At 34.0% G+C, this 17,562-nt stretch overlaps 1 protein-coding gene across 1 annotated transcript in view; it reads left to right on the forward strand.

Annotated features, from left to right (window-relative positions):
• LOC113040203 (low-density lipoprotein receptor-related protein 1B-like) overlaps positions 1-13,935 on the forward strand; it is an 18,730-nt gene extending 4,795 nt beyond the window's left edge. Inside the window, exons 4-11 of the mRNA XM_026198523.1 lie at positions 3,230-3,391; positions 3,673-3,847; positions 4,739-4,843; positions 10,129-10,205; positions 10,971-11,061; positions 11,243-11,393; positions 12,524-12,631; positions 12,717-13,935. Coding sequence (XP_026054308.1) covers positions 3,230-3,391; positions 3,673-3,847; positions 4,739-4,843; positions 10,129-10,205; positions 10,971-11,061; positions 11,243-11,393; positions 12,524-12,631; positions 12,717-12,860 — 1,013 coding nt within the window. The 3' untranslated portion in view covers positions 12,861-13,935. The remainder of the gene's footprint in view (positions 1-3,229; positions 3,392-3,672; positions 3,848-4,738; positions 4,844-10,128; positions 10,206-10,970; positions 11,062-11,242; positions 11,394-12,523; positions 12,632-12,716) is intronic.
• Positions 13,936-17,562: the final 3,627 nt, after the last annotated feature.

The raw sequence follows: 17,562 nt of genomic DNA on the forward strand, positions 1-17,562 counted from the left end.
ACATCTGATTCAGGGGGGATTTCTCAGTCTTTCTGCTTTCTGTCTATTCACTGAAGAAATGCAGCAGGAGAATACAGCACCTGTGTCTGACTTGGGTTGTTTCAGGTCATCCTGAGTTCTCTGAATAATGGGAAATGATAAACAAGCAAGGCTATTGTGAGATTTCACATTACAAGCATCAAATTAACCCAGATTTGCTGAAGGTGGGCATTGTTCTTATAGATGTTAAACCCAGTAATAGCTTTCTTCTTAAGGAATAAACCACAAAAAGGACAATTCTGCCAACATTCGCTCACTGGGACGTCATTCCAAAAACGCATGACATTCTTTTCTCTGTGAAACACAAAAAGACAACTTTGGCAAAATGTTCAGGCTGCACTTTTCCATATAATGACAGTAAATGGTGATCAAGACTCGTGCGCTATATTACAAACCTTCTGAATCCACACTAAAGTGTATGTAGTGTCAATCACTGATTGTTTTTTTTTTTTTAGAACTTTAAATTGTCATTTACTGTCATGAAAAAAAAAGTGGGAAAAATATGAAACATATAATATGTATTGAATGTTTTATATTAAATATATAAAAAAGTATTATTATAATAACATTTTATTAGTTCTTACTGTAAATAAATATGGTCATTTTATTAAATAACATTAGTATTAATATTTTAATTTAAATTATAAATACATAACAAATATAAAATATTTAATACACAATTATCTCATTATCCAATATATATTTCTGTCCTGGTTCTTCTAGATTATAATAGTTATTCTAAATGATTATTATTCTAAATTATTACAAATAAAAACAATATTAACATATATAGCAATGTATAAATAAAAATGTATAATTGTTACATGGAAAAATAAGTAAATAAATGTACATCATTATCCAAAATAATTTTCTGTCCTGTTTCTGCTAAAGAATGTTCTTAATATATCGAAAATACTAGTATTTTTAAATTATTATAAATAAATAAAAAGAAATAAAAATATATCATTTTCATATGGAAAAGTGAAGCATGAACATGCAGCTAAATTTCTCAATTTTTGTTCCATGTATAAAAGAAATTGTTCTGGAACATGATGACTGTGGGTATATAATGAAAGGATTTCCATTCCTGAAAAAGGATAGCCCACCTAAAAATGAAAATTCTGTCATTGATTACTCGCACTCTTGTCGAAAGTGCATTGAAGACTGACAATGAAGAGAAGAAGTTGTTGAATAAAGTCTTCTTGTTGTTTCATAAAATTACGGTTGGACCACTGATGTCACATGAACTAGTTTTTAACGATGTCCTAACTACCTTTCTGGGTCTTGATTGCGGTAGTACTCTTGCTGTCTATGTAGGGTCAGAAAGCTCTCAGATTTCATCAAAAATATCTTAATTTATGTTCTGAAGATGAGCAAAGGTCTTACAGGTTTGGAAAGCCACGAGGGCATGAGTAATCAATGACAGAATTCTCATTTTTGGGTGAAACATCCCTATTTCTGACTGAAAGAATGCATTCACATGGACGACAGGTTTTTGGACAGGTAATTAAATAGTTGGTAATTGTTCCAGCTAACGAATGTTATAAAAATTCCCCTGTCGCACATACGCCAACTGCTGACAGCCTGTTTCCCAAAAGTGCACCGTCATGTTCACTCACTGTCTGTTTGCTATTGCTTTGCTAACACCAGACGTTGCTTTGCCCATTTGTTATCGTAACCTCTACGAAAAATTTATCAGTGCGAAAGCTTCAGGAGGGTGTTTTGTAAGTCACTCCCTGTTTAGCCTTTTTATTCCGAAGGATATTTTGGCAGGAATCAAAGCCTGGATGGAAATCATTTGGAGCGCTTTAACGTCTGAGAAACAGTCAGGAATTGTTTCTGTTGGCGTCTTTGCGTTAAAACTGTCATTCGCACCAGCTGGCAGATGGACCACCAACAGTAGGATGAAGATCCCTCGGCTTTGAGTGTGTGTTGAACGTGTGAAATCAATGCCCAACAGATGTACTGTCACGCAAATCCCCGCTAGAACGCTGTGACTCTGTCACAGTAACTCAAATAATCACATTCTGTTGGCTTACAAAGCAAAGACTAGCTTCGATAAATGTAATTAGCACTATTAGCCTGTAATTAAGTACTGTAATATCAAGGATGTTAATACTTTATTTTGTTTAGTTGTTATGTCAGTAAGAGCCTGTGTATTTTATTCCCTCTCAGGTAGTGTTATTTTGAATTAGCTTTTATTTTTATATTTTCAGGTTACATTTGAATTTGAATTTAAGTTTTTGCAGTTGTTATGAGTTAGGGTTAGGGGTTTTTAATGGAACTGTTGCTTTTTTGTGTGTCATGTTTCTAATATTCGCAAGAATGTTATTGACTGAAACTACACTAAAGAAGTTAATTATATTGCAGATACATTACCGTTTAAAAGTTTAGGGCTTTTAAGATTTCTGTTTTTCTTGTAAATCAATTTTTATTGTTGTATTATTTATATAAGGGTTTTTTTTTCAGTAAGTAATTGTGTTGCTTTTGTTGTTTTTATTATTTTTTTATTTATAATTTAAGTTGATTTTTTTTTTTTATGTGCTTCTGTTGTGTATTGGATTTTTGATTATATAGAGTTTTAATTTATTTTTCATCTTGCACTTTTTATTTGTATTACTATTTTTAAACTTGCATTTATTTTTATTTTATGTTTATTTTATATTTTCAGTCTTATTTTTAGTTTAGTTTGTTTTAGTAATTGTTGTTTTTGTTGTTTTTATAACTTTTAATTATTTTACTTAGATAAAATTATTCTTTTAAATTTGATTTTAAGCTTTAGTAATTATGTGCTTTTGATATTTATATTTTTTTTTTACTTGGATATTTTTAGCATCAATGTATTTTTCATTATTCAGCTTGTTTATATTTTGTTATTTTACTTTATTTATATTCCTTATTTTTGTATTGTAAGATTTCCACCTAGTATTTTCTTTCAGCTTTATTTTATTTAGTTAATTTTTTTTTTTTTTTTTTTAATTTCTACTGAACAGTAATAACGCAGCTTGCAAGGGACTTGTGATATTTTGGGATCCTACTGTATATATTTTTCAATTTCATTTCAGTACTCAGTTTATCATGTACTTGGAGTCCAAAATATATCAAAATATTTTATTTTATTTTATTTTAGTACTGCTTCAAATGACCCAGACATGTTTAAAGTAACTAAAATAAGGTGTATTTTGGACAGGAAAGCCCACGTGTCGCTGCGCTCTGGGTTTCACTGGTCCTCTGTGTGAGAAGCGTGTTTGTGACAGTTACTGTCTGAACGGAGGCACATGTGACATGACCCTGGGGAACCAACCTGTGTGCCACTGTCTGGCAGAGTACACCGGGGAACGCTGTCTAAACCGTGAGTACCAGTCTGTTGCATTATAAGACTTTTTTTTTAACTTTTTTTTGCATTCATTAGCTCAATTCTGATATCTACTTCAGGCATCATAGGCTGTCAATTATGAGCATCACACTGTTAGCTTAGAGTCAAACTCTGCGAACAGCGCTATTTTGACACTTAAAACACTTGATATAAGACTTTTTAGTTGCTTTGCAGAAGAGGTCAAATATGACAGGAATTTAGCATTCATTGATACATTAAGATCAGTCATAATCGACTTTCTCTCCGTCTGATGGCAGATATTTGTCACCATTATTGCGTGAACTCCAAAGGCTGCACACTGTCTGGCTCTGGACAAGTGGAGTGTGTGTGTCCCACCCGCTACGAGGGGCCGAAATGTGAGATGGACCGGTGTCTTCGCTGCCGAGGGGCCCCATGTATCATAGATGAAGAGACTGGAGACGTCGCCTGCAAGTGTGTATCCAGTAAAGTGACATTAGCAGTTCAGCACTAATTTATTATATATATATATATATATATATATATATATATATATATATATATATATATATATATATATACACACACACACACACACACACACACACACACACACACACACACACACACACACACACACACACACACACACACACAGTATACCCTCATATTTGAAGACAAAATCCAAAAAAAGTTTTGGGATGCGATTAATTGTGATTAATCATACGACAGCACTAGTAAAATCAAATATAAAATAAGTGTAATAAATATAAAACTTTATATTATTGTATAATTTAATAGTAAAAATTACACATATTTATTTACTTATTCATACTAAATACATACAATTGTACAAATGTTCTATTGTATGCATATTATTATAATGTCCTTTACATGTTTTATTTTTATTGATTTATTTAAATAGAAATACAATATTTTAGTGTGCAAATATTATTAGTAACATCTCAAATTCTGTATATATAAATATTATTGAAATTCTTCAAATAATAAAATCATTTTTTTTTTTTTATTAATGTATAAATTATTATTTTTTTATAATAATTGTAATAAAATATTTTTAGAAGAATAAATACATTTGTACTTATATTTTATTTTATATATTGTTTTTAAATAAAGTAGATATTTTATCATGTACAACTATCATATAATTAATGCATCTATATTATTTCTGAGCGTATGTGTGTTTAGTACATTTAATGGTATGTTTTTTTAAATATTCCTTTTGTGCAGACATACTACATTTTTTGAAGAATTCATCTTCATTGATGATTTAATGACTCAGTATGAAACGGCAAGATTTGCATCAAATGTTATTGCTGTTGTTGTTCACATGTGTGTTCGCAGCTGTACGAATGGCAGAATCGCAGCCAGCTGTCAGTTGTGTGACGGAAACTGTTATAACGGTGGGACCTGCCACCTCGACTCCGAGACGGGCCTGCCGTTCTGTCAGTGAGTAATTCCTTAATAGCTTTCTACGGCGACAAATTGCCTGCCGGTATTTAGATTCATTCCTTTTAAATTGCTGCCTCCGGCAACCACTTTAATAGGAATTTTTTTTTTTCTCATCTGACTTGGGTGGATGGATGTTTTGTAAAGGTTAACAGGAGAGAGGGAGTATTATAGCAGAAGAGTGAATTATCTTAGCAGGGGTCCATAATCTGCCACTTATATCGACCTCTATATTTGTATGTTAGAGAGAGGCAGAGAAACCAATGAGAGACGCTGGAAAAAACAACTGAGAAGAAAACTGAAGAAACAAAAGTGATTCTGCTTTCTAATTTTATTCCTGCTATTAAAAAGGACATTTCTAGAGAGAAAGAGTGAAGAAAATAAAAAAGTGCTTCTATTTTCCAGTTGATTCATGTTGATTCATGCTAAAAAGGCTTTAAAGGGATGGTGCACCCAACAATTTATATATCATTTCATCCAAATCTCATTTCTAAACCTGTGTAACTTACTTACTTCTTCAAAACACACAAAATAAAATAGTCTATAGAAGAAATGAAGTCCCTATTTAGCTGGAAATGAAAATGAACAGGAAGTGAAGCTTTAGAGCTTCAATAAAAGGATGCAGATGTGCAATGGAATTGTTTTAAAAAGGGTTCATGGAACTTTTTCACTATTTTCTAAGAGATCTAAAGCCATACAATAGTTTTGAAATGTGTGAGAAATGTAAGTCATTAAACGTTTGTGAACTGAATCAACTGAATCAGTTCGCTGAATCAAATTCATTGCCAAAATCTGACTTCCTGGTTGATAGGATCTGAAAGTACCAAAGTAAGTCTTTGGTACTTTTCTCACAAATACGCCAAGATGGGCTCATAAACACTCATAATAGAGCTCATTACATATACGTTTAAAGGTACAGTAGCATATTTCATTTAAAAACTCAGAGAATGGCTGTAAAATACTCATAAAGATCTAAATTACAACATCTTTTGGTGCAAGAAACCTTGACATTATAAGTGGAATGCTAAGTATGTTATTTCTTGTTTAACTAAATTTCTAGAAAAAAAAAAATATATATATATACTATAAAAGTGAAGGAAATAAATCATTCACATTTAAAGAATCCCTTGAAGGGACTGTGCATCCATAAAATTTAATTCTCATTTCATCCAAATCTCATTGCAAACTTTTATGACTTCTTCCTTCCTCCTGCAGAACACATGGGGGGAAAATGTTAAGGAGAAAAGTTCCATTTTCCAGGAAATTACAATGAACAAGAAGTAAAGCTTTTTAGATTCAATTAAGGATGCAGATGCCCTATAAAACTGTCAAAAGTGGTTCGTACAACTTATTTGCAATATTTGAAAATGTCCAGGGAAAAAAAAAAAATGCCTTAAAGGGAAAGTGCACCCCCAAAATGTAATTCTCATTCCATCCAAATCTCATCGAACACATTTATGTCTTCCTTTCTTTAGCAGAACACATGAAAAAATTTTTTTTTTAAGGTGGAATTCAATTAAATGACTATTTTCCAGGGAATTACAATGAACAGGAAGTAAAGCTTTGTAGCTATAATTAAGGATACAGACGTGCCATATAATGATCAAAACATTTTTCACACAACTTATTTGCAGTATTCGAAGATGTTTGAAACCTTACAGTAGTTTTGTGTTTTAAATGGGTTTGTATCAACTGATTAATTAACAAAACTGGTCTCTCTTTTTGAGGCAAGAAACTTTGAAATTGTAAGTGGGATGCTGATTATGTTATGTTTTCACCAAATTTCTAGAGAGAAAAAAAGACTATGAAAGTGAAAAAAGGGGGGTTGCTTTCCAGTTCATTCATATTGAAATAACCCTTAAAGGGACAGTACACCCAAAAATTACAATCTTATTTCATCCAAATTTCATTGCAAGCCTTTATGACTTAATTTCTTCTGCAGATAAAAAATAAAATAAAATAAATATCAAGGAGAAATTAAGTTTTAATTGTTCAGGAAATTACAATGATCAGGAAGTGGAGCTTTGTAGCTTCAATTAAAAATGCAGACATGCCATACAACTTTCGCTGGAAATTGGTTACAAAAATAAAAACAATAAATAAATGTAAGCATTTTTGGTACAAGCAACCTTAGTTTTATAATTGAAATGAATATAAATCATTCATATAAAAAAAAAGAAATCCCTTAAAGTGACAGTACATCACCCCCCCCCCCCCCCCCCCCAAGAAAAAACATCTAATTGCAAACCTTTCTTACTTCCTTTCATCTGCAGAACACTTTAAATAATAATAATAAAATAAGGTAAAAAATATAGAAAAGTTTTTTTTTTTTTTTTTTTTTCAGGACATAAACAGGAAAGTGAAATCAACGAAGTGAAGCTTTGAAGCTTCAATTTAAAAACTCAGTAATAAGTTGGACAATGGTCTAAACGACCTACTGTAAATTACAACATTTTGATGCAATAAACCTTGACATACAGTAAGTGGAATGCTAAGTACGCTATTTCTTGTCACCAAATTTCTAGAGAAGATACCAAATGGAATTGCGAATATAATAATCGCTTTTAAGCAAGTGAGAGAAACCGACCACAATGTCAATGTTTTTTTTATTTTTTATTTTTTATTTTTTTACCTGCCTCCATTTTTATTTTATTTTTTTGCCAAAGGCATTTTATCTGGGGGAACAGGAGATGGTGCTCCCTCAAAAAACGTTCAGAGGACAAAATAAGAGGACAAATCACTGTTTTTTCCTCAAGGAACTCAGCCTGAATGGTTCAAACCAGTGAACACGAATGGGATGCCAAAAATCAGCCCTTCCCGGAAGAATAAGTATTCATAAAAGTATGAATCACCCTCTTAATGTCAGACTAAGCAAAGTCAGAAGTCTCTCAAAGTTACGCGTTCTTGAAGAAAATCTCCCTATATGGATACAGTCCTTTGTTGGCTTTAACCACAACATCTGGTCTCTTCGTTTCCACTTTTTCTCATTTGTCGTCACCATTGATGCTCTGATAAAGCCATTGTGCCCTTCAGGGCCAAATCAATTTCCATTCAGATGATTCAGTCTTGTGTTTTTCTATGGTCGATGAAGGTGAAGGGTTGGTAATGACGGTGGCTAGACATTCAAACATTACCTGGAAAAATGAGTGTGTCCTTCTTATACAGACCTGCTTGATTTCAAACCACCCCATCAAAGACTGTTTTTTTTACTTTTGTTTGTCCATCCTCTATTTCATTATCTTATCCAGCAGTTTCATTAGAGCTTGCTTTAGTGGATCCTAGTAGATGAAGGCGACTGGAGATACTGCTAGAGTTTTTTGTTAAATTTTGAATAAAGCACGTGTGTGTCCAACAAGTTTGTGGATTGCAGGAGTCGAAAAGTAGACTTTCGTTTTGATCATATTCCTAGAAGACGTATGTGCTTTAAGCTTTGATTATTTTGCTTTATGTTGTAAGCAGGCCCATAGTAGCTGGTTTGTTTTATAAAGCAGTATGACAGATGATAATTGATATTGTGGATTTTTTGCAATGTGACTTTCTCCCCAAATTCTCATTACCGCAATGAATCAAAGCATCTAACAATTGAACAGTTAGATGGAGTTTATACTGTTTAAACAGAAACAAAATCCTTTAATTTACATTAAATGTATTACAATAATGGGATATATGTTTTAGGTTTTCTATTTACTGATTTATGTGATTTTTTATTTGTTTGTTTATTGTACATTATAAGTAAGAGAATGATATTTTAATTTCTACATTAATATAATGAGTAATAATGTATTTTTCATTCATTTTGCCTCACATTCATGAGATTGATTGGTTTGTTGATTGGTAAATGTAATAAGAATTATATTTTACTTTCATTTATTTTACTTTTAAAGTGATAAATGTTTTTTTTTTTTTTAGAATTTGTCATGTTAATCAGATTTAGTTTTGCAGTGTAATACACATTATTTATGTATTTTATTTTTTTTATTACTTGTTTTTGCATTACAATACTAAGAATTGGTTTTCATCGTTGTAATTAAATTTATTTATTCATTATGGTAATGAGAATTATATATATATGGCATTACAGCCTACAGCTGTTTGGAATATATTGAAAATATAGTTTGAGTGTATTCCGGGTCTTTTTTCTGTTGTGCTGTCCTCACGTCTCTCCTCTGGTCTCATTGCGTTCTCCTCAGTTGCCCGTCCGAGTTTAAAAGCCCGAGGTGTGACGAGAGAGCTAACCCGTGCGATCACTACTGTCAGAACCAGGGCGTTTGTTCCCTCACCACCTATAACAAACCTCGCTGCAAGTAGGTCTTCCTGGTTCATTCAGTTTCCAAAACATTCCAGCTCACCCACAATCCCATCCCCCGCGGTCAGCATGCGTCTGGCCTGTTCATGGAACAAACATCGCAAACCAACTCGCACAGCTTCCAAAGAGCACGTTTCACATTTCGCACGGCACTACGCTTTTCTGGACACATGCCACCGTTTCTCCGCTCCATTCTGTAGGTGTGCGTTTCTCAGTGTTTGTTTCATTTGTTTGTTTGTCATGAGGATGACCTGTCTTTGATTGCTTTACTGGTATCCATTATTTTTTCCTCACATATTAGTCTATAAACACACAATTGACCCAGCATGAAATTTTCTTAAATATCTTTTTAATTGTAGGATGTCTAAATAAATTTGAAAAATGATCTTGATAATTCTATGTGGTACCCTATCCATGGATTTTCCAAGCATTTAGTTTTATTCAGCAGAAGATTTTTATCAAGAGGGATGTTCCAAACACAATCTGTTTCTTCTAGATGTTCTGTCACCTCCTTCAGACAGCAGTGCATCCATGTGCATCCTCCTGCAGGAAAGAGAATCCCTGTCCACAGGAAGTTTGATTAAATATCGCTTTCGAACAGTTTCATTCACACCACCATCTCTCATAAGCGCATAATCTCTCACATCATTTCGAGTTCTGCTGTGGAAGCATGCCGTTTGGATCCAGGAAGTCCCTTGTCACACAAACACGCACTTTGCATGTGTCTCAAGTAAAAACAATGCATCCCTTGGGCTGGATTTTACACCTCCTCCTGTGAAACTGTGTGTATCATTAAAACTTGCTTGTCAAAACCAAAATCATTATAACAAATTATACCATAATTTTTCAAATTATACCTAATTATTGAGGTATAAGGGGTAAATTATATTTTGTATAAACCTAGTCAAATGATGATTTGAAGAAGTCGATGCATTGTAAATTTCACCAGCTGTGATATTTGTTTCTTCTCTGTTAACAGGTGCTCTGCAAACTGGTCAGGAACACAGTGCGAAAGACCCACAACCAAGACCAACCGCTCCGAAAACTTCAGTGGGAGTGAGTGTCACAAACACACATACTTGAAACTTAATCACAATCACATTTAGAATCTATTGTTTTTTTGTTTGTTTGTTAGCTAGTGGCACACACACACATATATATATATATATATGTAATGTCATAAACATAGGGTGAAAAGTTGTTTGCAATTAGATCGTTCTCATTATTGAATTATTTTATACTCTGCACTTCCCATATAGTCCACCATTTTGGATGATCATTGCAATGTATTCTGTGATTGTCTTAAGCAAATTAGAATTTGGCCAAATCAAAGTATGTTTAAGTGGCGTGATTCTTTAATTTAACGCAAGTCAGTCAGGAGAGAAAACACTGTTCTTTCTTTCTTTATGTCTTATTTTGTAGTGAAAAACTTTCCCCTAATTGTCAGTCAAACAGTTTTAGACCGTTCAAGCGTCTAATTTTTTAAAAGAAGAGATGACATTTTAGCCGTGTTAGCTAAGAGAGGTTAGCTGTTGGCATCAGGTAACCCAAATTTGAAAATCATGGTAAATTGCACTTATTTTGTCTTCTGGAAAAATGTAATTATCTCCTGTAGCTGCTGAAGGGCAGTACTAATGTACACATCTTCATTCTGTTAAAAAGTTTTCACCCCCGACTCTTAATATATCGCTAAATATATAATGTATACAAACTCAAAGTATGTGAATTTGGATTCATATCACTTCCATTTTATGTAAATAAAGTGTAACTGAATCATTGTAAAGTGCATGTAACATTTATTTTTTCTGTTCTTTTTTTCAGGAAGTATTGCCATAATAGTGCCTCTAGTTCTTCTTGTATGCATTATTGCCGCTGTTGCAGTGGGACTCCTTATTTGCAAAAGATGTCGAAGGTAAACACACAAACAAGTCTGTAATTAGCTGGATTAGATGTCTAATCAGAACATTAAACATCTTATTTATTGATGTTGCTGTATAACATCTCGTAAGCCAGCTGTGCTTCAGCATTTAACTGGTGTGCTAAATGTTCCTGTGAAAACTATACACAGATAATAGACATTTATCCCTTCACAGAGGTAAGCAGGTTCAACGGCAGCCCATGGCAAATGGTGGCTTGAACGTGGAGATCGGGAATCCATCCTATAACATGTACGAAGTGGACCACGACAATCACGTAGATGTGGGAAGCTTTCTTCACCCCAGCTTCACCCTTGATCCTCATAAGGTACTAAACGAGTAGAAACTTTAAGTTCTTAAAATCATTTTATGGATTTAACTGACATACTGTAAGTGGTTATTGCGTAAATGACATTTTATGTGATTTGTTGGTCTTAACTTTTTTTAGCCAATCTAATCGTGAATGACCATGTGTCAAAATCTGTGATTGTGATTTGTCATTAACTTTGGAGTCAATTATTTGTAAAACGATTCCCACATTGATTCGTGTTAAATTCAAAATGGTAATTTCTGTCATAAGTTCAAATTGTTTTTTTTTTTTTGTACATTTATTCTGCTGGTATTTTATAGTTTTATTTTATTTTTTTATTTTAGTAGCCTACATCAACTTTTAAATTAACCTTTAAATCAGACATTTTAAATTAAAGTAGCTGAAGTAAAAGTTTGCTTTTCTATATCTTATTTTGTGTTAATATGCAAGTAATCAAATTGTGTTTTTTTAAGTTAACAAAAATAGCTCAGATTTTTCCATATTCAAAAAAATCTAAATAACATAGAATAATAACAGATCATTGGATTCCAATGCTATCTCATGACCAATTTGTACGTCTTTTATTCCTACGAATTTGTACGATTTGTCTAGACCCCAGTGATGTGTAAGTTTAGGGGCGTGGTTAGCTGTAGGTCATTTGTACAAATTGATACAAATTGTGCAACTCGTAAAATATGTACAATTTAGCACAAATCATATGAAATTGTACGAATGAGGACGTAAAAATTCATATGAAATAGCCACCACTTAAAATATGTATGAATTGCCGTAAGATTCAGATTCAGATATACAGATTCAGTATCCAAAAATGTCCTAAAGTGCTCCATATGGTTTGAGTTTTTTTAGTGCCTAAAGTCTCTATGCATTTTGATTGGTTTAGTAAAACAATAAATTTTATTTTAATTAACATTTTTATAAACCTCTTTGATTCTCTCTCTTTTATATATCCAATGTCCCACAAGGTGGGACCAATTTCTTTCCCTCAAATCAATTGAGTCATAAACTGGCTTTACATTTAATTTGTGTTCGAACCAGAATTACCTAAATTATTTTGTCTATTTTATAGTTTTAATCTGCAAGTTTGTTTAAATATACAATGCTTCTTATGTTTTTGATTTGTTTTTCAGGGCTGGTGTGTGAAGTCAAGCGACTCGCGCAATTTACCCCCTGTGCGCCCAATGACTGCACACACTTTACCCATCCAGAACGTTCCAAAGGAACTCATTCCAGGACAGGTGGATTCCAGAACTCTTTAATATGGTGTGTTTTATGATTATTAAGAAAATAAACCAAACTAAAACATCTTTGTATTTTTTCCAGGCCATGAACTATTCAAACCCCATCTATTCAAAGATGACTTACCATGACAGACAGCACTGTCGAAAACCAGTCATCAACCTCGACATGAGACGCAATTTACTCCCAAAGAGACTGGAAACTACAATTCGAGAAACGGCAGCATAACATAACTTATCCACGACCTGCTTTTTTTTTTTTTTTTTTTTTTTTTAAAGATCTGAATAAAATTATAAAATAAAAAAAACATTTTTATGTCCAGTTAGGTTAAATCGTCTCTTTTTGCATCCCACATATATGTGCCGGTTTTGGTTTTAGTTTATTTTTGTTGCAACCAAAAAATTTTTTTTATAAATTACAAACACAGTGTTTTTCTTTGCTTTGCGACTTTGTTAATGCACTACACTAATATGAAAAAATGAAACAGACAAAGCTGCTCAATCTTAAAAGGCTTTATATACATTTAAAGATAATTTTATATAGTTGTTTATTTACCTACACACTATGTATATGTTTTCCTGTTGGTAAAATGATCGCCAATGCCTAGATATTCCCAAGTTGCCTCTTACATTTAGCAGTATTAGAAAAAAAGAGACACTTATTTAATTAATTGATCATATGCTCATCACAGATTTTATTTTTGATATCTCTCATTAATGTTTATTGCATATGTTTAAGTTGACCAGTGTTTCCAGGTGTTTCAATTATGCAGCCAAAACCGAAAGTAAAACCAATCCACAATGGTTTTTGCAACTGTACAACTTGAAAACATGTTATTTAATTTTCATATCGCAAATGTCCTTAAGCACTTAAAAGGACTGAGAATGGATTTTGTCACATAGACTCACTTTCATTCACTGGTTGTGAAATAACATGCGCGGGACTCTTGTAATGTCCTGTTTGAAGAAAAAAACACATTCTCTGTGCAAATGTACACAAGAAGAAGTTTTATAATTTTATAGTTGATTTGTACGTCCAGTTTGCTTGTATTTTCTGGAAATATATTAAATGTAGAACTTTTATAAAAAACTATGTACACAATATATTGGTCCTTCTTCACCTTGGGTTGAAGTGTTTTATAATTATAAGATAAACTAGCTTGATATTGCACTGTGCAATCGTACAGGTTGCTGTTGTATAGGGGGAAATGAAGGACATTTATTGGTTTAATACATATAGCTACACCTAATGTGATTTTGGACCAGGAACTATGAAATAAAGTGGGTTTTCTTGCCATTTTCAATGTTTTTAGTTGTTATTGCAATGTGTTGGTGTTGCATAACTTTTTTTGCATATAGACCATTAAAATAGACCAAGATGGCGGTGCGTACACAGCGCAAGGCTCAGCGTCTCTCCAGTTTTGGCAATTTTTCCTGCTCGACTCGGGTCTGTTCATACTGAACAGCTTTGCCTTAACATCTTACACACAACAGGAGCTTTTGGATATTGGTGTGGATTTTGCCAACAGTTTTATCACCAATCCTTGACTCATCCCTGAGATCTCCAGGACACCAAAGGCTACGCACTCTACCCAGCTGGGTAGAAGGGTTGCACAAGGCATCAATATTATAAACAAAAGTGGGGGAAATGCAGAGGTTTAAGAGCTAAGCTAAAGCTAACAGCTCTGCCTTTCTTTACCCAGCATTTTCCTCGCTTATGTGTGGTCACTGGTGAACAAAATGGACGAGTTACGACTTCACATCACCCACAGCAAGACATTTGGATTGCAATGTCATAGTTTTCACAGAAACATGGCTACACAGTGATGGACCCAATAATGCTATTGAGCTAGCCGGACATTACACACTCCAGGCAGATAGGACATCAGATGACTTCCGCAAGACCAGAGTTGGTGGATTGTGCATTTATGTTAACAAAGCTTGGTGAATGAACACTGTCATTGTTGGAAGACACTGATCAGCTTACCTAGGTTTTCCCATGGTTAAGTGTAGACCTTTTTATTTGCCGCGGGAGTTCACTTCCCTCATTATAACTGCAGTCTATATTCTACTGGATGCTAATGCCGAGCTTGCTATGATCAAACTGCGTGCAGCCATTAGTAGACAACAGACTGCTAACCCGGAGGCTGCTTTTATTCTAGTAGGTGAAAAAAAAATATATATACAAAATTATATCTTGAGTCTGAATAATTTTTTGATTGAATGTGGATTAATTTTAGGACACAGACAGGAGCTAGTTAACAGCAGAGCACTTTCGACATAAGCAACAGTTTTTTTTTTTTTTTGTTGTTGTTGTTTTTGAGGATACTCTCCAAATGGATATTTTGACATAATTTTGTATATATTTTTCTGTCTAAGAGCAAGAAGAGGCAAATTTGGTGTTCAAGCACTTTGAGACAGATCTCTCTTGTGTACGTCCTGTGCGCACAGAACAACTGTGCACAGATGCTGAATCAGGCTATTTCACAACCTTTCTCTTTGCATGTTTAAACTGTGATTTGTATTTGTTTGTTCAGGTGCAGGAGGATGTGTAGTAGAGCTTGGTTCTGTATTTCTGTCCATGAGACATGGCTCTTCACGTGCGCACCAAACCCGGGCATGCGAGTACCCACATAGAAAACGGACTTGGCCCAAATGTGGCCTCAAGCTGGCACTGCTGGCCTCCTGTCCGCAATGGCATGTACCCTGTCAGCCAGAGCTGGGCCATCTGTGGCAATGACAGCACGGCGTGGATCCAGTAAACAATATCCGGGCCAATTGTTGGTGGGAGGAGTGTGGCCCAGATCAGACAGGTGACATGTGGCCCAAATCAGGCAATGATATGGCAGCATATTATTTGACCCATGAAAAACAAGATAAATACAATAGTGCATTATAATGTTTAAATGATCACATACATTTTAATGAAGTGTAGTATTGTTAAAATGTAGTCTTTGAAATGGCAAGTCAAAACAGAATTAAATATTATCATATATTATTTTTGCATTGTAGTGTTGGCTCAGATTTGGCCCGCGCAAATTCCATGGGAGCCAAATGTGGGCTGGATCTGGGCAGAAACTGCTTGCTGTCTGTGTTGGGTCTGGGCTATATAAGGCTCAGGTGTTGCTCAGATTTGGGGATTCTGGTTTACTTAAGTCTGAGAATTGGCACCAATAATAAACCAGTTCAGGGCCAGTTAAGGGTGATTAACTGGCTGAGATTTGGGCCGGTTATGGCCCATTTCTAGCCCTTGTCTTTAATCCAGTTCTGGGCCACTTCAGGGCCGTCATTCTTTGAGGTACTTGAGCCGAGGGAAAAGTGAATGTTTGGGCCAGAAGACATTTGCTATGTGGGTACTCACTTTTTTTTTTTGCATCTTGTGTTTGAATGCTTTAAACTCTTAAACGTTTGAATTGGCAAGGCTTAAAAATAAGTGCAAATGATAAGCTTTCATGACGATGTGCAGCAGTGGCATGTCAACTGTCCTGAGCATCTTTTTAGGCTGGCCTCTGTCACTGGGGACTCCCTCCTCAGCTGTGGGCCCTTATAATCATCACCAACCTCACTAGTGACCCTGCCTACAGCTTCCATGCAGAAATGTAGTTACATTTACAGTATTTACAACAATGGGCAAAAACAAATCTGTTAAAAAAAGTCTGTTGAAAACTTCACAAAAAAACAACAACAACAAAACACTGGGTGGGTAAAGTGAACGGAAAAGAAAAAGATCAAACGGAATTCACAATATCTGTACAAAATTTTATTATACAGAGTTTATCTTTCTTTTATTAACAACAAACACAATTTCAGCCAGCAACACCATCAACAACATCCCACATCCACATCAGTTCCAGTTTCAGACTATTAATAAGTTTTTTATTATTATTATATTAACTGACTGGAAAACCATGAAGACTTCAAAGAGATAAGAATGTATGCTTGATGATAGAATCATAAACTAAGATGCCACACATGAAAAAAAAATGCAATCATGAATAAATTTTAAGTGTACATGAAGTGAAAGCAATTTATATTTCAGTCACAAGCACTGCACTTCATAAAGCAGGTTTATTCATTTCATTCTTGATTGTAATTATTCTGATTATTCTAATTATATGTTGGCAGTGTTTCACGATCACCAGCTGGAATGCCCATGAGCTCCTCCAGAGGGCATGTCATGCCTGATTTTTACCATTCACTCAGGACTTCATTTCCCATAATCCTTTGCTTGGACTTATCTGCACACATCAAGCACCTTGTCTCATTACCTCATCATTAACACACTATAAAATATGCTTACACACTCAAACAGATTGATTTTGATTGTTAGACTATACTTGCCTTGCTTTTGAGATTTGATCTTGGACTGTTTATGTATGTTGGGATTGTTTCCTGCCTGCCCCGACCTTTGCCTGTTCTGTGGATTCCTCTTTTGGATTATCTTGGATGTACAGATTTTGCTGGTGTTTTGACCCTGCCTGTTCAGACCACATTTCTGGAATAATCCACACCTCAGTTGACCATGACTACATCACATTACACAGTGACTCCTAAAACAGAGGTAATGAAACGGGACTTCACTTCATTTTTTAAAAGGAAAAAGGCTATAATGCATTTTAAGAATATATTACAATGTGTTTCCTGCAAAGACAGATATTTTTATCCTAATCTATTTTGTAAAGTTAACATTGTATTTGTGTCACTGTAATATTGGTAATTGATAGTATTGTTTATTATTGTTTTAATTGCATTTTTTTTCTCAGCTGTAATTTATATTTGCATATATACATACATATGACAAACACTTTATTGTTTGTATGATGATTCCATTGGAAGCTTTGATAAATCATTTTAATGCATGTGAAAAATTGAGCCAAATGCAAATATCAAATCTTATTTCTTTTTATTTCTTTTTTTTTTAGATGTTTTGC

The sequence above is a fragment of the Carassius auratus genome, chromosome 22, assembly GCF_003368295.1.
Source record: "Carassius auratus strain Wakin chromosome 22, ASM336829v1, whole genome shotgun sequence".
In the NCBI taxonomy this organism is placed as follows: Eukaryota; Metazoa; Chordata; class Actinopteri; order Cypriniformes; family Cyprinidae; genus Carassius; species Carassius auratus.